This window comes from Colias eurytheme, chromosome 13 (assembly GCF_061535395.1).
Source record: "Colias eurytheme isolate Ceu_HAF_F1 chromosome 13, ilColEury1 Martin Lab GWU primary, whole genome shotgun sequence".
NCBI lineage: Eukaryota > Metazoa > Arthropoda > Insecta > Lepidoptera > Pieridae > Colias > Colias eurytheme.
The window spans coordinates 11,057,903-11,079,636 of record NC_142992.1 but is presented as its reverse complement, the minus strand read 5'-3'; the positions used below and the strand labels follow the sequence as shown (position 1 = coordinate 11,079,636).

Below are 21,734 nucleotides of genomic sequence, written 5' to 3'. Positions count from 1 at the left end.
TTACTTCATGGCAATGGTAACAGTGCACCGGAAAAAAAATGAGAAAAACTTTACCGCTAAATTGATGGAAAATGCAGATCAAAGGCGTTACAGGAAGTCTACATGAATGAATATTTCCTTCGTTTAGGACAGGAAAAGGGAGTACAAATATGTTTTTTTTTGTATGTTATAAGCGATATGACGATGTACGATTTTCATATGTACTATAATCTTAATATATATAAATCTCGTGTCACAATGTTTGTCCTCAATGGACTCCTAAACCACTTAACCGATTATAATAAAATTCACACACCATGTGCAGTTCGATCCAACTTGAGAGATAGGATAGTTTAAACATGTAGGTACCACGGGCGAAGCCGGGGCGGAAAGCTAGTCTTATTTTATAATATATTATCCAGCTCTAGTTATGTAGAGTCATAAAATTATTTTATGACTCTATCTAGAGATAGGTAGATTTTTGTATTCGTACACTATAGTTATTTATAAATCTGGTATATTGAATAGGCGAAATTTGAATATTATAATTCCCCGATTTCTCAACCCGAAAATTGGCAGTGCCGCGAAACAAATAGAATTATACAAAGCTAATTTGCATTTGCAAAGCAGAGGCAATTAACTAATTGTTGAGCAGGCGGCCACTGCCACGGAAATAACGTTGACTCATTGACAAAACTGGAACTCAAACTTGAACTCAAGCTTCTAATCAACTAGATTACTTAACTTTCTTTTAGTCTAGTTATATTCATGAATAAATCTTATATAATATAGCTGAAGAGTTTTTTTGCTTGAACGTGGGAATCTCAGAAACTACTGGTGCGATTTGAAAAATTATTTCAGTGTTAGATAGCCCATGTATTGAGGAAGATAATAGGCTATATCGCATCGTGATAAGAGCAATAGAAGCGGATCAATGTGGGTAAATCCGCAGGGCATGGCTAGTTCATGATATATTGCTTAAAAATATATTGTTACCTAATTTGTTAAAGTTCTTAGGTTAAGTAAGGTATAAATGGGTGAATAAATAAATTTATTATTATGAAAAAAATCCTAATTTGAAAAGTATATATATTAATTATATTATGTAAGATATAGTATGCCTTTTCCGGAAACTTACTTTACTTACATAAAAGATCTCTAAGTCTACCTATAATTCAGCTTTCTGTTAGGAAAAGTCCCATTGTAGTCGTTACGAACATTGTCCTATACAAACATAAACTTTGTGCTAGTATTTACTTTCACATGCTCTTAATATAAAGTTGTTGTCATGACTCATGATACTAGAGCAAGATACTTCAATTTAATTTGTATAGAAGACTCTACAATCTAGCTACCTTTTCTTAGAATACAGTTCGCATTCAGAAATGGACTTGAGATTCTCGACTTGTCAAGATCAGAATTGATGAGATTTTTCACTATTGAATATACATATTTTTATCTTACTAATTTACTATACTGCTAGGAAAGATCACTTTTTGACTCTACTTAGGGCTGATTTTTCAATCCTTGGATAAAACTTATTCGTCGAATAATGTATAAAACTACCATTTTAAAAACGTATTCTAATTGTCCGTATTTGACAGTTTACGTGACATTTTAATATTATCGTGTAATACTTTATTGGACGGATAAGTTTTAACCGAGCATTGAAAAATCGGCCCTAAGTGTATAAATATTTCTTTGACATGTTCTGTACCGTGAACTTTAATTAATTATGATTAAATTTATTTTTGCAAGTGTCAAACTGTCAAGAGAGTTTTATTTTGAGTGTCACGGGGTGTCTTTGGGGTGTATTTAAACAATTTAATTTATTTTGAGTGTCACGGGGTGTCTTCAGGGTGTGTAAATTATAAAAACGTCTTTTCTATAGTATCATTTCTATAGTACATAGTCTAAAAGATGTTGATGTAGTTAGTTGATTATAATGTAAAGATCTTTTTTCGCAAAATTTCCAGCTGTATATTTTTCAATAATTAGGTACTTGTTAGTGGGAGTAATAAAATGGCTAATGGCTTACATAAAAGTATCTTCAAATTCTATTAACATTAGGCATATTAATCTTATACCGAGAAAAAACCAACCAAATCTCCCTTTCAAAGATAGCCGTAACAATATTTAAATAAAAGAATATGCTTCTAATCTTCCATTCAATTATCATAAAGGGGTTCTTACGTCATTCTCAGTATTCTTCAAAAGGTAACCTCAAGGAAAATATTCAAAAATAGCAATTTTCTTAACAATGTAACTTTTTCTATTATTTCTAATAAGAGCGGCAGTGTGTGTTGGGCGGTCTTCATGGTCGGATGTCAGTTTGGCTTGCAAAAGTGGTTGCGGAAAAATTTGCGTTTTAAAATAATTTTGTGTGATTTAATAATAGATTGTGTTTATTTATAAATATATGCGGTTGTTTGGATTACGTGATAATTTAATATAGTGTTTAATTTTGGATGCGTTTTGTGTTTGTGAAGTTTATTGCGACTATAAACATTGGAATTTGGTTTGTATTTTCTCTACATTTTATTATACATTTTTATTTATTTTTTTCTCATAATACGTCATATAAATGTTTAAATCATTCTATGATTTAGTAGGTACATAGAAATCAATATTTACGACTTATATTTATTTTAATTTCAGTATCGTATTCTTATACATATTAGCGGCAAAAATTATGTAGAGTTATGTATTTTGTACCTTTTTTATTAATTTTCAGTTTTATAACTTATACTAGGTACAATGCATATAGAAGACGACTGTGTAATGCTTAGATATCATTACAAAAAAATAAACTACAATTTAATCGAGCCTACCCAGTTAGATATATTTCTTTTATTGAGACAGTTTTGTTAGATTAGTCTTACATCCAAAATTGTTTTGCCGTTTGAGAAAATATGAAATCACACGTGAATGACTTCTGAAAACATTACACTTTTTTTGTATGTTCTTATTAGGTATTTATCAATATGAAAATTCATCCTAAAATGGATCAATTGATTAGAAAATTTGATCATAATCGGTTCAATGGTTTCAGAGCTTAATGACGTCAAAACTCTTGCCAAGTTATTAAGTTTAAGCTACTATAACTGCACTGGAAAAACATACGGAAATGTGAATTTTCTTCCTCCATTATATGAAATTGGTTAAACATTAATAAGATTCTATTCTCAGTTTATTATATTCTGAATAACTAAGATCAATCCATAAATACGAGATTCCTCGCGCGTGTAATAATTCATATTATAATCTCTATAAAATTGCATAAATAACCGTTTCATAAATGAAGCGTGGTTCAAAAACAAATATGATTTTATTATTATACTTGCTAATCCCAATATTATATAAGTTTGTGAGGATGACGTGTGTACCTACTATGCATATTTGTTATTCTTTCACGAGAAAACTAACGGACGGATTTGATTCAAACTTAACAGTTATAGGTTGTAATGTATATAGTTTTTACATCAGAATAATACATTAGATATACTTCACATCAAAACGGAGCCATTTTAATATATTATTTTAGTGTCTGGAGATGGTTAGAAGGCTAAAGAGCGACATAATTTTCTTTTTACCGAGATGAAACATATTATTACCATGAGAGTTTCCTTTTACTACCCAAGCGAGGTGTCACCATAAAAATCTACCTATGTACTTTCCACTTCAGGGACACAAGCCTAACTTAGGTTTTACACTGGCCAAGCGCAAATTGCCAAATTCAAACATTTATTTATTCAATGAGACTTCTTCTAGAAGGACTTTTGAATCGTCATTACATATTTTTAACATTTACCACCGATTCGGAAAGCAGTATCTATAGAGAAGAACTGGCAAGAAACTCCATAGTTGCTCCTATATCGTCAAATTCTTGTTTCATCGGGGTGTATTATTTCCACTAGTGAGTAGGTATATACCTACGAGTGATATGAACAACGTGCAAATAAAATCTCTGTACATTTTAAGTACCTCATTAAGTTATTTTAATTGTCATATATGTTGTACAGTGTAAATAATTTTCATTCATTCATATTATAATGTTTGAACCTTCGACATTAAATTGAAGATCTTAACCAATGATACACTGCTCTTTAGAATTGTATATGTACATCTAAATGTATGTAAATACATAGATAATAAGATGTGTAGCAGGTCTCTTGCCCCTAATTGATTGAAAGCATTTTGTATCGAATTACCGATAAAAATCAGCCAATACCGAGAATTTGATTCAACGGTATGGAATATGTTTATAATAAACTGTTTTTAACTAGCTATTAAAAGTAACATAGATATAATTTATTTTTCACAGCTTATCAGTAACTAGCAGTGACCAGCGGTTTTATCCACATTGCGCCGCTCCTGTTGGTCTTAGAGTGATGATATATAGCCTATAGCCTTCCTCGATAAATGGGCTATCTAGCAGTGAAACAATTTTTCAAATCGGACTAGTAGTTCCTGAGATTAGCGCGTTCAAACAAACAAACAAACTCTTCAGCTTATAATTTTAAGTATAGACGTATAGACGTAAAATTTCATGATGATCCAGCCGTTTCAACTAAAAAGTAATAATGTTGTAACTTGTAACAGATAATTTATAAAGGTTACAATAATCCTTGTGTGTTTTCATTTGTCACAAACCTTCTTCTGTCGTCGGTTATCTTCGTGACAAATTTCATCCGAGCCCGTCGAGCTATTTCAGCGTAAACAAACTTTAAAAATTAAAAGGTTATAATATTTTATATTAATTGCAATTATTACAAGTTTTGCTTGAAATTCCCATTCAATTTTCCATTGTGTCATTTTTACACACTATACGCCATGAATTTAAAACTCTACAAGAGAGCTTACATTGTCAGTTAAAAGTTAATAAAATTGGTTTAATAGAATACATAAAAATATCAGTTTAATTCAATATAGTATCCATAAATTGATTTATATTGCGTTTCTTGAGTTCTGAGATGGCATATAATTCAGTTATTGGAAACGTGATAAATTGATTCAGACTTCGTTGCGACAATTTTGTAAAAAGCTCTACAGTTGTACACTCACGCGAATAATTATGGAATTTTAGTAGTTTCCGAGATTAGCGCGTTCAAACTTCAAACAAACAAACTCTTCAGCTTTATAATATTAAGTATAGATATTGTATCTATTTTTAATTCCAGCTGCTGATTTATATTTCTTAAATCTGAAATTATAGATAGATTGACCTGTCAAGCTTCAAGTTATCTACCTACTACGTTATTGGTCTAGTTTTGAAATATATATAAGTAGAGTACTAAGCATTTTATTTATTTTAAAATTTATATAAAAATAAATGAAAAGTTTTGGCACGGAATAAAGATAAGTAAAAAACTCATCCTCATAAATATTTTCGCAATGATTTCGGAAACACCCACAAAATAATTTTATCACTTATATTCTATTTTATCTTCTCACAGATCGTGAAAACGTTGACAAAAACAATGGTCAACATTATTTATTGCAAAAGCAATAATACCGTCATTAGAGGCCTCGTATTTATGACGTGCCCAAAATTTTTACGAGCACTCGTCAAGTCATATAATATGACTTAGTCATATAATATGACTTCTTTATATGTTATACTAGGTACATAGTAAATATATGATAAAACTAGCGGTCCGCCCCGGCTTCGCCCGTGGTACATATTTACGTTTTCTCTACATAAAAACCATCCTCGTACTTCAAGGAATATAATAAAAAAAGAATTATCGAAATCGGTTCAGCCGTTCTCGAGTTATGCGCTTACCAACACATTTTGCGATTCATTTTTATATATAAGAAGAAGATTATATAGATAATGTCCGTGGCCTTGATCGCTAAAATGAGATTTTTTTAACAAGTGTCAAAAAAAACCTGAAAAAAGAGCGTGTGTGCCGATCACACATGCCAGAAGTGAAACTTCTTTGGCAAGATTCAAAGATACCAAAAACGTCGCATTTCTCCATGACGTGACGGTATTGCTATCACGCGACCTTATTTCTTCCTTCCTCTTACATTAAAAAAAAAACACTCAGTACCAACTACTTTTTAACAAAAGTTACTTTTAAACAGGTCCGGTTATTTCAGCCTTATTCAATAAATTACGTTGATTTAAGATACACTCATTTATCTATTTCATATAAAACTTTTAACAGGAGATACTTATTCAAACTTACAAAAGTAAACATCTAATAACACTATGTTTGACGCAAATCTATAAGGTACGTGATACAGTAAATCAAATTTAATTATAAACAAGTAGCCAAACCCATTTTTTTCGGGCTAAAACAAATAAACTACACAGGTGTAATGTATTTTCCATTGGTGAAGGAATTTTCGATATCCATTACAACTTTTGAGTTTATCAAAATAAACAAACATTATTTTCCTTTTAATTTCAATATCTATAGGGTTAAATCTTAACCCGGTTAATATAAAACTTGCAATAACTGTTTTTCAGTTCAAGTCTCTTCTAAATTCGACGAAAATGTCATCCTAGAGCCCATAGTAGAGCCATATTACATAGTACAGGAATTGACCGAGCTGAAGTTGGCATTACTGTCCTGCTTATGTTGGTATTTTTATTACAGACTAGCGGTCCGCCCCGGCTTCGCCCGTGGTACATGTTTACGTTTTCTCTACATAAGAACCATCCTCGTACTTCAAGGAATATAATAAAAAAAGAATTATCGAAATCGGTCCACCCGTTTTTGTTTCTAGAGATAGTTATAAGCACAGAACATATAAACTTTTATATTATGTTCTGTGGTTATAAGTCTAGAGAGTGGCCTATGCCTACTTTTTGCTGTGGGAATTTCTTTTAAACATGCGGGCAAAGCCGTGGGCCGTAAGCTTGTAAATAATCATTTAACTAGTAAAGTATTTTATGTGTTACAATAGTTATTGAAATAAAGAACTCAACTACTAGTATTCTCAATGTTATCACCGCGTCTAATATTATTATTTACGCCGGCTCATTTTAAACTGTACAATCAGCTGTGGTTGTATTAGTCATGATAATTTAGCGTAAAAACAATTCAACTGAAACTGTATGGGACTTTGAATGACTGAATTACGCAATGTAAGAAAAAATAGTTAAGTATCTAATACAGAAAGTGCTCCTGATAGTAAGGTTAAGTAAAATTGAAAAATCAATTGCCTGAATAATAACTTTGACACTGAATTTTCCTCAAATTTGATTGATTTAAAAACTCAACTGTAATTAGATATTAAAATGGTGTATAAAAATATTCTTGGGTTTAATTAACGTTGATTTTACGCGGAATTAGGAATCAGAGGTTTTTTATCGACATTTTAAATTGAGAAAACTTAGTGTTGCCTTCATTGCACTTTGACATAAATATAAATAATGAAAAGCCTTCAATTACCAATATTCTCTACATTTCATTTAAAATAGTACATATGTTAATAAAGTTTTTTTTTAATATAATTTGACTGAAGTAAATATGAATAATTTGGAAAATCCAAAAGTGCACGCCTCATAATTTTTTTTTAATAAATATTTATTAATTATTATTTTTGTTTATTTAATAACAATTAAACCACATCGAATCAGACCCTGAAAAATGAAAGGGTTCTATTCCTGAGCATACTCAAGCGTAAGAGAAAAAAAAAGACTCGATTAGTAAAGTATTTCGGTCGCTATCGTGTTAACAAGAAAAAGGATCCGCACATACAGACACACGGACGTCCAAGACAGAACTTTTTTAAACTGTTTTTTAACTAGTTTAAATAACAAAAATGACATCAAAAATATCATGAACGTTAAAAATAGTGTTTTTTCTTAATATGTGTGTGTATGTATTATCTTACAAGTGCAATGTATGATACATAAAGACATTTTAAGTTTGAAAAATCAGATGTTTTGCGCGAAGTGACAGTAGTACCCACCTCAACGCTTCGCTTATGAGGCGTGCAAAATAAAAATTATCAACAAACCAATTCATAAATAAACAACTTCCTATCCAATAAGTTTAGGCTTTGTCATCGTTAGTTTACTTATTTCACTCACACAATATCGAATTCAAACTCAAATATATTTATTTGCTCGTATATTACAATTTTTTCTCGCATATACCTAGGTACTGGCCATTTTAAATGGCGTGCAAAAATTTTTTTACGGATTGAAACATTCAATTAATACTGTCAAATTATAAAATACCTACATTAATAAACAATTACAAAAATTACACATAAAATTGCAATCAAATTAAATTACGATTCATTTAGATTAATGTCACGATCAATTAACTATAATAATTTTTAGCTCAAGTAGCAGTCTATACAGTTTATTTTTGATAAAATTCAATATCAAATACAAATATAGCACACAGCTTCTTATTTAGCAAGATTTAAGATGATGAGAAATGATTCCAAATTCTCACTTTATGGTGGTTATTGACAAACATACAGACATTTTGTAATAAAGTATTTCTATGGTGAAATTAAATAAGGCGGTTTCGCCTCGATATTAAACCGTGCATGAATCGCTTCAGGAAATATGACAGAAAATTTGGATCGTAGATTGATAAAATTGTACATAAGTACAATAAAGGATGTCAAGGTTTAAAAAGCATTTTTGACTTCCCTTAATCAAATCTCAATGTCCCGTCAAGATCGGTCAAGCCATGTTGGAAATAAACCAACAGAGACAATAGGCATACATTCTCATAATTCATACATTCTCATTTGATAAAAAATCTGTCAATTTAACATTAAAATAGGTTTCAATTAGTAAATAATAGTAAAAAAGAATCAACGGCTTCGTATTCCCTGTAGAAATTGCTTTCCAAACTTTTAATATTTTGCATTTTCACAAAAAGTGGTTTTTATTTTCCACTGCAGTATATTTTTACACTTAACTAGGCACTCATCTCGTGCGATAAGATTAAAAATAAAATTGAAAATGGTCCAGTAGTTTCGTACAAACAAAAAGCTTTCCTCTATTCACACAATACCCGTAGATTTTAATTTGTAGTTTTATTGCATTCAAATGCTTTATAAATGAGAATATTTAAAAATAATTTGGAAAATCCAAAAGTGCACGCCTCATATTTTTTTTTTAATAAATATTTATTAATTATTATTTTTGTTTATTTAATAACAATTAAACCACATCGAATCAGACCCTGAAAAATGAAAGGGTTCTATTCCTAAGCATACTCAAGCGTAAGAGAAAAAAAAAGACTCGATTAGTAAAGTATTTCGGTCGCTATCGTGTTAACAAGAAAAAGGATCCGCACATACAGACACACGGACGTCCAAGACAGAACTTTTTTAAACTGTTTTTTAACTAGTTTAAATAACAAAAATGACATCAAAAATATCATGAACGTTAAAAATAGTGTTTTTTCTTAATATGTGTGTGTATGTATTATCTTACAAGTGCAATGTATGATACATAAAGACATTTTAAGTTTGAAAAATCAGATGTTTTGCGCGAAGTGACAGTAGTACCCACCTCAACGCTTCGCTTATGAGGCGTGCAAAATAGAAATACATAGTATTCAGTATTCACTGGCTGAAGGCTTGAGGCGCGCAGTGGTCACGCCACGCCACTACGATGGCGAAAGGTTCGAATCCCGCCTCATGATTTTTTCTATACCTACATATCTACTTGAAATATCACCCAGATTTTTATTGAATAAAATAAATAATCAGCAGAACAAAGCGTTACGAAATCTATTTCATTGAATAAATACTAAAACGTACATTTCAGTTAGTTTACCTCAAGACAAAGGTACTTACAGGTCCAATCTGTTCCCAGACTCTGATTCAGAATCGTAAAACCATCAGTTAACAAGTTGAAATAAAAATAAATTCACGTAATTTATTACTGACAGTTCCGTTGCTTCAGTAAATAGGAATTACGTATAAATAGTGTATCTGTTAGCAGCAACGGGCCATAAAGTTGTTTGTAATAACAGGGACAGCTGGGATACATCACATAGTCGATGTTTGATGGATGTCATGTGGTGAATGGTGTTTTGACTACCTAGCTGAGTATCAATCCTTCAAACAAGTAAGATTTGAAACACCAGGTTACGGGCCTATAGAAAAGTGTAGTGCCGCGTGGTTTCACCCGCGAACGATCCCGCAGGAAACCCGGAGAAAAGTATTTCTTTACTTAATTTGTTATTCTGGTACATAAGCGACATCACAGCTAAGTATTAGTGGTTTTCCTGTGAAAGAGTAAAAACATACATACAAATATTTACGATATTGACTAAGATATTGTAGATAATTACAGATAGTAGCTGAAGATTTTTATGGAAACTGCCCCTTAATTTCCTAGAAAAATAAAATATTACACAAGTAGTAAGGAACCCACAATAAAGATAAATAAGTTTATCCATAAAAATAAAAACAACTAAATAACGCTCTACGCGCTCTACGAAATATTTAGGAAACTCATTAAGTTTTTTCAGAAGTTAATTATTAAAGAAAAAGGGAAAAATTAAGTTCCTAAAGGTTAATCATAATCATAGTTCTTAGTAATTTGTTGGGAGATTGTTTACAGAAGGCCTCTTGATAACCATAAATATAATATCACATATAGGTATAATAATATTATAAAGCTGAAGAGTTTGTTTGTTACTTTGAACGCGCTAATCTCAGGAACTACAGGCCTGATTTGAAAAAATTTTTCGGTGTTACATAGCCCAGCTAAGACCAAAAGGAGCGGAACACTGCAGGTAAAACCGCGGGGCACAGTTAGTTATACTATATAATGAAAATACTTACTATAATTTTCTATTTTCGTCCAAAAACAAAACTATGAGGAAAACGCAAGAAAAACTTCGTCTAACGATGGAAAACAACTAACATCCAGATGGTACCTACTAATAAGTTCGCGTTGTAGAGAAACAATAAAACATACTACGATAATAGGATCGTTATTTTACTGTTATTATGTTGTCTTTATTGTTGATTTTCTGTGATTTAGAACGCTGTAGAGGCCGTACTTTGATAATACCTACTCCTCACTAATATTATAAACGCGAAAGTTTGTGAGGATGGCTGGATGGATGGATGTTTGTTATTATTTCTCGTAAAAGCTACTGAACCGATTACAGTGACATTTTGTGTGTCGGTAGCTGAAGACATAGGCTATTGACTAGACTAGACTAGGCTAGACCCAGAATAAGACATAGGCTAGACCCAGAATAAAACATAGGCTACTTTTCATCCCGGAAATCCAACAGGAACGGGAACTATGTGGGTTTTTTTTTTTGAAAACGCGGGCAAGCCGCGGTGGGTCTAAGTATCAGTCGAATCTAGTAATTTATATCTAAATGCAAAAGTTACTATGTCATCTGGCTCTTCTTCGCGTCTAAAAAACTTAACCGATTTAGATGAAATTTGGTAGGTACAGATATAGTTTGAGACCGCAGAAAGCACATGGGATAGATTTTATCTCGTAAATCGGGGAACTATGCTGGTTTTTCTTTGACAAAGCGGGCGAAAAGCTAAAATTATTGGATCGACTTATTTCTAACTGTGTCCAGTTTACAAGGGTTTTACTCAGGTACTAAATAATAACAATGTCTATCACGTACTGTAGAGGCTATTCTGAACTTCGCTTTATGACCTGAAGGTGTCTTTTGCGATAAAACAGCTTTCAACCATGTTTATAGCAGAGTACCTACCTACATTCTTTATATCTGAGACATTAAACTCTGTGTATCTATTATTATGTTTTACGACATTTTCTTTGTTATGGGATACTTAAATTTTTTAAATATGAGTTATAAACGCAGTTGAAATACCTTGTTTTTTCAAAAATAAATTCTAATAGGTAATAGGTTCTAAAAATACAACTATCATCTGAAGTTGATTACAATTTTCGGTATTTAATGAATTACCATACATAATATATAGGTAAACTCTGTTAAAAATTTTTTTAACAGAGTATGTGTGCGTGTACTAGTGTACACACGTAAGAAGTGAAACTTTTTTATGACCTTATTTTTCAAAAAATAATTTACTATATGCAACTTTACAGAAATACGTCGAATCACGCGTGGTAGGGATAAGAAAAAGATGACGCGTAACAAAAAAATGTTACACTAAATTTTTTTCCAACCCCGATAAAGAAGTTTCACTTCAAAATCTACGCTAGTATTAATACAAACATTATTTATTAATTAAAACTACTATCAACATGTAACTCTTTTTCCGCCGCGACTACCGGATACATATCCTATGCCCTTGAATGCAATAATGAAACGTTAAAAAAACACTAAAGTAAACAATTGATCTAAACAAAGATTTCTATAGCCCTAATCTCGTACAATCGGTCACAACATAACTTGAAAATGGCTGAAGCAAAGCGCTTTCCGCGTACAAAGCTGTAAGCAAATCTAATTTAGTTCAACAATAAAATCATGAATACCATAGCACGGCGAGTTCATTGAATAGTATTTTATTACGTTATTTCCTCGGTATAATGTACCCATTTCATTATTTGCACAGCAAACGTCTTTAATGCCGTTTTAAGAGAGCAAAGGGTCATTGTGACTAAACTTGAACTATTGATGATGTTTGTGGTGTTCTTTATGAAACCACGATGGCATAAAACTAACGTAAAATTTGAAATTCTTAGCTTTAATTTGAATACCAATAAACTGAATATGCAGGAGACGATTTCTTCTTTATTTTATGCCTTATGGTAGCCACTGGCCATAGCTGAGAACCATTTGAAAATCACGACATTCGACATAATATTTTAGGAGTACGATTCCACAGACCGTTAGATCTCCCGTACCAATTTAAGAATAAGATAATTTTATCTAAACTAATATTATAAAGCTGAAGAGTTTGTTTGTTTGTTTGTTTGAACGTGCTAATCTCAGGTAGTATTGGTCCGATAGCGATTGGCGTGATGATATATTAGCCTATAGCCTTCCTCGATAAATGGGCTATCTAACACCGAAATAATTTTTTCAAATCGGACCAGTAGTTCCTGATATTAGCGCAAAAAACAAACAATCTCTTCAGCTTCATACTATTAAGTAGTACCTATAGATTTCGATACGACCTGATAATGTTTTTGCTTGAATGAAAAACCCGGGATTTGAATGTCAAACAATAAGGGCGTTTGTCCACTACAAGGAATTTTACGGTCCGGCATTCCGATTTCTTACGGTCCGGTATGGCACGCCATTAATCTATATACTAGCTTGTGCACTATACGTAATTTTACTGTCCGACATTTTACTTTTCCCTATTCCGGATGGTTTTTTGTGTCTACGAGTCGCTGTAGGTATAATTGTTTTCAAATGCCCACTTGCTTGGATTTTACTGTTTTTACTGCATATGCCAATTAAAAGCAAGCTCTTGTTTTACTTTCTTTTAGTTGGCAATGAGATTTGAGAAGTCGGTATTGTTATTTTATATACATTGACCAAGCATTGACCTATAGGTAATTATTATCTAAGTAAGTGTTGGTAAGTTAAAGTTCAAGTGGGAATAGCTTTAGCTCCTCGTCACCGATTAAAATAAATAAGTGAAACACGCATTTTAAATCTCTTACGGAACTTTACTTTTTATTATAACGAAGTAATATAATATTTCACCTTCTATACTTTTTACTCGTTTCTTGTAAAATGCAAAAACAATCATTTATGATAGCATTATACCGCCAAACTTCCTTGAACTGTACCGCACTGATCCGAGTAAAGACGGACAGGTGCACAAGCAATTCATCGGTTTTTTCATGCCACACCGGACCGTAAAAAATCGGAATGCCGGACAGTAAAATTCCTTGTAGTGCACAAGCGCCCTAATTCGAACAGAATCACAAGCAAAACTAGTCTTTTATAACTCTAATAAATAATTGAGCAGCAAATTTTCTCATCCACATGAGGAATGTCACAGGCATTTCGTAATTAATGTGTTTTATCACTTTTTTTATTTCCTTTACGATGTTAGAAGGAATTACGGACATGTTTATAACGTCATAATGCGATGTTTACAGCTGCAGTTGATAAAATGTTTTGGTATAGCTTGGGATAACGTAATTTGGGATGATTGCGGGTAGTTTAGAAATGAACGCTTGGAAAATTTTATAGCAAACTACCTCTAGAAGACTAGTTAACGATATTTTTTATTTTAAGAATAGAATAGAATAAGAATTTATTCGCAGTAAAAATCAAACACATAAACAAAAAAAATACACAAGAAAAATATATAAATAGTGCTTTCACCGCTGTTTTTCAGCCATAGCCTGTTGTAGCCACAAATTTTCATAGAAATACATACATCTTATAAATACTTTAAAAATTTTAAACGCATTATCTATTTTCAGCTTTATGATAAGATTATTGTATTATTCACCTTTTCCCAAGTTATTTTGCCTATTTTACATTTATTTGTTTTGCCAACATGTTTATTGGAAATACGGTTATAATTACTGAACGTCGCATCGACTTTTTTTGCGTTATTTCCATACTAGCTTTCCGCCCGCGGCTTCGCCCGCGCAGTCAAAGAAAAACCCGCATAGTTCCCGTTCCCGTGGGATTTCCGGGATAAAAACTATCCTATGTCCTTTCTCGGGTATCAAAATATCTCTATACCAAATTTCATGCAAATTGGTTCAGTAGTTAAGGCGTGATTGAGTAACAGACAGACAGACAGAGTTACTTTCGCATTTATAATATTAAGTATGGATGTATAAATGTGTGCGTAGGTACCTATTAAAAAAGGTTAATGCGACCCAAACATGGTCAATTTACCTGCCAAGAGAATCAAATAATGTTAAATTACTGGTTCTGAACCGTGATTTACGGTATCCCGTAAATCCGACCTTTGCTGTTAAAGCTACCTACTGTATTACGGCTTAGCTTAGCTTTTTATTACCCTTAAAGCTTAGGTCTAGTCTAGTCTGTTTTATGTGGCGTACTGCCCCCTTGTGGTTTATTTTATTTTATTATAAACCGTTTTCTAATTATACAGGAATAACAGTAGGTATGGAATACGATAAATTATAGAGCTGAAGAGTTTGTTTGTTTGAACGCGCTAATCTCAGAAACTACTGGTCCGATTTGAAAAATTTTTTCGGTGTTAGATAGCCCATTTATCGAGGAATGCTATAGCTTATAATATATCGTCACGCTAAGACCAACAAGAGCGAAGCAATGCGGGTGAAACCGCGGAGCACAGCTAGTATACGATAAACAGGAAATAAATGTGCCACATAAACGAACTTTGAACATTAGTCCATTGAATGAGTCCCTCCAAGGGGGGTCTAGAGTGCGTGAGTTAGTAACGTAAGATGTTTCTTCGGAAACATGTCAAGAGTCCCTAGGTAATAAACATACTAAAACCCCGGGACACTAGGAGGAGCCCCGGAGTGGGGGGAGGGGGGAATGGGTCCATTTTTTTCATTTTTCGCTTAAATCTCAAAAACGGTACATGTTAGAGAAAAACTTTCAAGAAAAAGTTGAAAGGCCATAAAATTATCTACAAGTTGTACCTTTATCATTTTTTCCTATATCCTACGGTTTCTGAGTTATACGCAGTAAAAAATGATTTTGGCTCAAACAATTTCCCCATACCGATCAAAAAATATTTCTTTCTTCCAAAAAACTCAAGTGTGCAACTTGTGACCGGTACTGGTAGATTGCTCTTAAATAGGTCTATAATTGGTAAAATAAACACATTCCTCCATGGAAGCCTTTAGGAGGAATCGATTGTCAAAATATTGTATTAGGGCAGTTTGAGTTACTGAACTTGATCTTTTTATTTTTTCTTCCAAAAAACTCAAAAGTGCAACTTGTGACCAGTACAGATAGATTGCTCATAATTAGGTCTATCATTGATAAAAATACCAGATTCCACCACGGAGGCGTTTACGGGGAATTGAATTTTATCAGGGTAGTTACGATACTTGATCTTTTTATTTTTTTCTTCCAAAAAACTCAAAAGTGCAACTTGTGACCGGTACCGATAGATTGCTCATAATTAGGTCTATCATTGATACAAAAACCAGATTCCACCATGGAGGCGTTTAGGAGGTATTGAATTTTATTATGGTAGTTACGATACTTGAACTTTTTAACTAACTACCCTAATAAAATTCAATTCCCCGTAAACGCCTCCGTGGTGGAATCTGGTATTTTTATCAATGATAGACCTAATTATGAGCAATCTATCTGTACCGGTCACAAGTTGCACTTTTGAGTTTTTTGGAAGAAAAAAATAAAAAGATCAAGTTCAGTAACTCAAACTACCCTAATATAATATTTTGACAATCGATTCCTCCTAAAGGCTTCCATGGAGGAATGTGTTTATTTTACCAATTATAGACCTAATTAAGAGCAATCTATCAATACCAGTCACAAGTTGCACTTTTGAGTTTTTTGGAAGAAAAAAATAAAAAGATCAAGTTCAGTAACTCAAACTACCCTAATATAATATTTTGACAATCGATTCCTCCTAAAGGCTTCCATGGAGGAATGTGTTTATTTTACTAATGATAGACCTAATTATGAGCAATCTATCTGTACCGGTCACAAGTTGCACTTTTGAGTTTTTTGGAAGAAAAAAAATAAAAAGTTCAAGTATCGTAACTACCCTGATAAAATTCAATTCCCCGTAAACGCCTCCGTGGTGGAATCTGGTATTTTTATCAATGATAGACCTAATTATGAGCAATCTATCTGTACCGGTCAGAAGTTGCACTTTTGAGTTTTTTAGAAGAAAAAAATAAAAAGATCAAGTTCAGTAACTCAAACTGCCCTAATATAATATTTTGACAATCGATTCCTCCTAAAGGCTTCCATGGAGGAATGTGTTTATTTTACCAATTATAGACCTATTTAAGAGCAATCTACCAGTACCAGTCACAAGTTGCACACTTGAGTTTTTTGGAAGAAAGAAATATTTTTTGATCGGTATGGGGAAATTGTTTGAGCCAAAATCATTTTTTACTGCGTATAACTCAGAAACCGTAGGATATAGGAAAAAATGATTTAGGTACAACTTGTAGATAATTTTATGGCCTTTCAACTTTTACTTGAATGTTTTTCTCTAACATGTACCGTTTTTGAGATTTAAGCGAAAAATGAAAAAATTGACCCATTCCCCCCCTCCCCCCACTCTGGGGCTCCTCCTAGTGTCCCGGGGTTTTATTATGTTTATTACCTAGGGACTCTTGACATGTTTCCGAAGAAACATCTTACGTTACTAACTCACGCACTCTAGAACTTTTTATTCAATGGACTACATACAAAAAATGATTTGTAACATTTACTGTATCTACCTATAATTTTCTTAAAAATATATGTCAATTAAAATAGAACTGATAATTCAGCAATCTTAAGATTAATTAACTTCATTACAGGCACGATGGTAAATTCAGCAAGATGAAGTAGTTCTGAGGCATCATGGACGACCCGGAGAGGATCGCGCGGGAACAGATAGCTTGTGACCTTGCCAATAATAACACTGTACCACCACCAGGTAAGGTTTTTAAGGGTATTTTATCTTCTTCGAGTGAAAACTTCTTTAGAAGTTATTAGCCACGCCACGTACACGGTAGAGAAGGCTAATGTTAAAAAAAATTAAAATTTACAAAGTATTTTAGTGCTCAGTTTTGAAATATTGTACTGAATTGACGTGGTTAAAAAAGTTTTCATTTCTATCTAAATTTTCAACAAATCGTTATCCATTTAAACTATTTTCTTTTTATACATAAATTTTTAAAGAATATAAATTTTCGATCATGATCTTCGACCTCTCGGCCACCCGTGATGCCGCAATTTTCACATGCATTTTCTTTTTCTCTTTAAATAACTCTATTTGCAGGTCTATACTGTGAAGGCACGTTTGACACTTGGCTGTGCTGGCCGCACACGCCAGCCAACACAACTGCGTACGCGCATTGCCCAGTATTCGTTCCTGGGTTTAGTACTGAATGTAAGTAATGTTTTTCTTCATGTGGTTAATTCTGTAAAATCTCAAATTATATTTTGTAAGCAAAGCAAGGAATTCTCTCTAATAAATATCAAAGTTAGGTACTACCAAAGTGATTTAAATGTACCTACCTACGTTGGATATTTTGAAGTGAAACTTCTAGCGCGTTGAGAGTAAAATTTCAAGGTCGCGTCATGGCAATATCGTCACGTCATGGATTAATGCGACGGTTTTTGGTATTTTTTAATCTTGCCAAAGAAGTTTCACTTCTGACACGTGTGCTCGGCACACACGCTCTTTTATGTATTTTATTTCTGTCAACAATATTTCCATAACGTGAATGGTATGAAGGAAGTCTTCTAACTTCAACTTAAGTTGTATAGAATTTTCTGCTTCTTATTTAATGACAATTTACATAGAGTCACTACAGTCTACAACATAATTATTAATTACGAAGCATACATAACACATTTATTTACGTTTTCCAGTGTTAGCTTATAAGGAATGTACAGCAGATGGAACGTGGTGGCGACATCCTGACTCGGGAAAACCCTGGTCGAATTACACTACCTGCGTTAAACCTGAAGAAGTAAGTGAATTTGTATAATATTCAGTTACGTATTATGCTATTTCTAATATTCTTATCGAAATAGTAGATACATATTTATTTCTCTATTCCTTTGATTATTAAAAAGCTTAAATTGAGAGATGCATACATGTTTGCAGATCAGATCTGAATAAAATCTGGTAGATTTAGCCCCTTATCTGTTAATACCTTGCCAATGCAAATACCTTCTTATAAATTAGGTACCTAACTACTACACGTACCTAGGTATTTATATGCACTTCACGAAACCGCGTTAAAGCTTTTTTTTTAGATTATTTTAGGGAATCTTCTTATATATAAAAATGAATCGCAAAATGTGTTGGTAAGCGCATAACTCGAGAACGGCTGAACCGATTTCGATAATTATTTTTTTATTATATTCCTTGAAGTACGAGGATGGTTCTTATGTAGAGAAAACGTAAACATGTACCACGGGCGAAGCCGGGGCGGACCGCTAGTATTAGATAATAGTGTGAATTATTCCGTTGAGAAGTATTTGATTATGAGTACGATAAATAGATCTCTACAAAGGCTTCCTATTACACTTATTTCAATTTCACATCGCAATATTTATTAACTGTTTTTAATGATTTTAAAATTATTTTTTCAGGATGTAAGCGAGGTGATAGTGCTCTACGAAACCGGCTATAGTATATCTTTAATTGCTCTACTTGTGTCCCTGGCTATTCTCACATATTTCAAGTAAGTATCGACCAGAATATAAAAATAGTGTGTATCAGAAATGAAACTTCTTTGGTTGGTGAAAGTTCTTCAATATTCAAAGATACTAAAATCGTCGCCTTAATGACGTGACGAAATTGCCATGACGCGATCCTGATATTTTACTCTCAACTCGGCTATCGAAGTTTCACTTGAAAAACTATAATAAAATGTCCTTTATTATCATTACATGAATACAAACAAACGTTTATATGCAATTAAAGCTTATGATACAAAATCATTTCTACTGATAATATGACCTTGAATTATTTTTGTATGACATTGTGTTTTAACATGATAATATCATGACAGAAAACAGTAAACAATTTGTTAAAAATTCGCATATAATGCAAGGTAAACGAATGCGCTAAATGATTCACGTAAAACATAAAAAAATAAACAACAAGTGTACATACAGTTCTGCCTTCTATACAACGTTTTAAAAATAAATATTTACTATTCACTCCACTTTATTTGACACGAATTTTTAAAAACCTTGTTATAACTGACAACTCATATCTCTGTTCATTTATTGTATACCTAATTGTTAAGAATGCGCCATGTTTGGATGGATTTGACTAGCAAGTATATTAACAGAAATTATGTATTTTGTTCCAGGAGTTTAAGATGCGCCAGAATCACAGTACACATGAATTTATTCGCTTCTTTTGCCCTCAACAACGCGTTATGGCTCGCATGGTACGGCATGGTAGTGAACAACGCAGATATACCCAAAGAAAACCCAGTCTGGTGTAGATTCCTCAACGCCATCCTGCAATACGCACTTCTTACTAACTACACATGGATGTTATGCGAAGGGCTTTACCTCCACACTGTTCTAGTCAGCGCTTTCGTATCAGAGCGACGTTTAGTTCGAGTTTTATTAGCCGCTGGATGGTTACTCCCAGTGCCATCAGCTATCATCCACGCAGCCAGACGCACGGCTTCAGACGACCCGTTCTGCTGGGCAGACGATGGAGCCCCACGGCCAGAACTCGCTGTGCTAGTCTGCGCTACTGTTATCCTAAACTTGGCGTTTCTGTGCAATATCGTCAGGGTGTTATGTACGAAGTTACGGGCTGGTGGTGGAGCGGGGATAGCCAGGCCATCAGCGACGGCATTACATGCTTTGCGGGCTACGTGTCTCCTAGCTCCTTTGCTCGGAGTTCAATACTTGTTGACGCCATTTAGGCCAGAGAGGGATGCAAGCTGGTGGCGGGCGTACGAGTACGTGTCAGCGATTATGACGTCACTGCAAGGGTTGTGCGTGGCGGTGCTGTACTGCTTCTGTAATGGAGAGGTGCTGGCGCAGTTACGGAGGAAGTGGCGCGTGCTGACGTTCCGACCGAGGGCGAATTCCACGACGAATACTACTGTGTCGGTGAGCACTTTTAAATTAATTACAAAAAATTTGACTTCTCTTCACTTGTCAGGTACCTATAACAAGTGAACAGTAGTCGCCTATAAAACAGGTATTAAATTTAAAGGAAACAAACGAAAATCACAAGTAAATTTTTTTGCGAAGTTTAATACTTTTAAAGTTAGTGAAAGTGTTAGATTTCAGTGTAAGTTTTTAGATATAAACCTATAAGCATAATAATTATCATCCCTATATAATTTTTATTTTTGAATCTTTAGAATTACCATTCAGAAGATTTTACAAATGTTTTGTTAATAAACAAGCAAGTTTTATGACATAGCCTTTAACATAATCCTAGTTACATCTATTTCAGTTCGTAAGATCAGCAGGCGCGGGAGGCGGTGAGGATAAAGTCTGACTAGCGGCCGGCGGCGAGCCCGAAGTCGTGGCGGAGCGGCAACGCCGCATACGCTTCGAGAGAGATAGCGACGAGGACGCGCCGCCGGATGCTAGACTCATTTAGATTTAAAAATTTGAATTTATTATTATGCCCAGTTTGTATTGTGAATGCTTGTATAGTGCGATTTTATCTGTTAATACTATCATTGTTAATTCTGTTGTACTTAAGGCGAAAGTTTAGGAGGAAGTTTTTAATAATCCCCACTTAGAAATTAAAGATTTTAACGGATTTTAAACGCGATTTACTACACTATAAAATACTATTATCCCCACTTTCTAACATAGATACTTAGTACTGTTTATTGGAAGTGTACCTACCCAGTGGATCAGAATAAATAATTGTAAAGATTTTTTAAGTAGATAACTATAAGATTTATAGTAGTTACCTACCTACTTAAACTTCTAAGCTAGTTAAAAGCGAAAGCCGAAAGCTTGTATAAATGGAATGAGAGCAAAATTTTATGATATTGCTTGTAGGTTGTACCTAAAATTTTGTGTAAGTAGTTACCTATAGGTACTGTATAAAGAATTTAATCTCTAAATTACATATTTAAATATAAGAATATTCTTTAATAGTGCATTTAACACAAAGTTTTTAAGTTATACTTACATTAATTTTTTTTCGTTATTTACTTTAAATATTAAGTGTTATTT

At 33.1% G+C, this 21,734-nt stretch overlaps 1 protein-coding gene across 1 annotated transcript; it reads left to right on the top strand.

Annotated features, from left to right (window-relative positions):
- Positions 1-2,395: 2,395 nt before the first annotated feature.
- On the top strand, positions 2,396-21,358 carry LOC149903688 (calcitonin gene-related peptide type 1 receptor-like). The gene is made up of 7 exons (XM_090108551.1): positions 2,396-2,497; positions 17,363-17,481; positions 17,827-17,937; positions 18,423-18,523; positions 19,152-19,243; positions 19,880-20,642; positions 20,995-21,358. The coding sequence occupies exons 2-7, from the start codon at positions 17,406-17,408 to the stop codon at positions 21,037-21,039; spliced, it is 1,188 nt and encodes a 395-aa protein (XP_089964677.1). The 5' UTR covers positions 2,396-2,497; positions 17,363-17,405; the 3' UTR covers positions 21,040-21,358.
- The last annotated feature ends 376 nt before the right edge of the window (positions 21,359-21,734 follow it).

What these genes read in the sequence shown, in the direction of transcription:
- LOC149903688 (XM_090108551.1), top strand. Translation starts at nt 17,406, where the DNA reads ATGGACGACCCGGAGAGGATCGCGCGGGAACAGATAGCTTGTGACCTT. An exon ending in TAACACTGTACCACCACCAG is followed by an intron (nt 17,482 to 17,826) that starts GTAAGGTTTTTA and finishes CTCTATTTGCAG; the next exon opens with GTCTATACTGTGAAGGCACG. An exon ending in CGACGAATACTACTGTGTCG is followed by an intron (nt 20,643 to 20,994) that starts GTGAGCACTTTT and finishes CATCTATTTCAG; the next exon opens with TTCGTAAGATCAGCAGGCGC.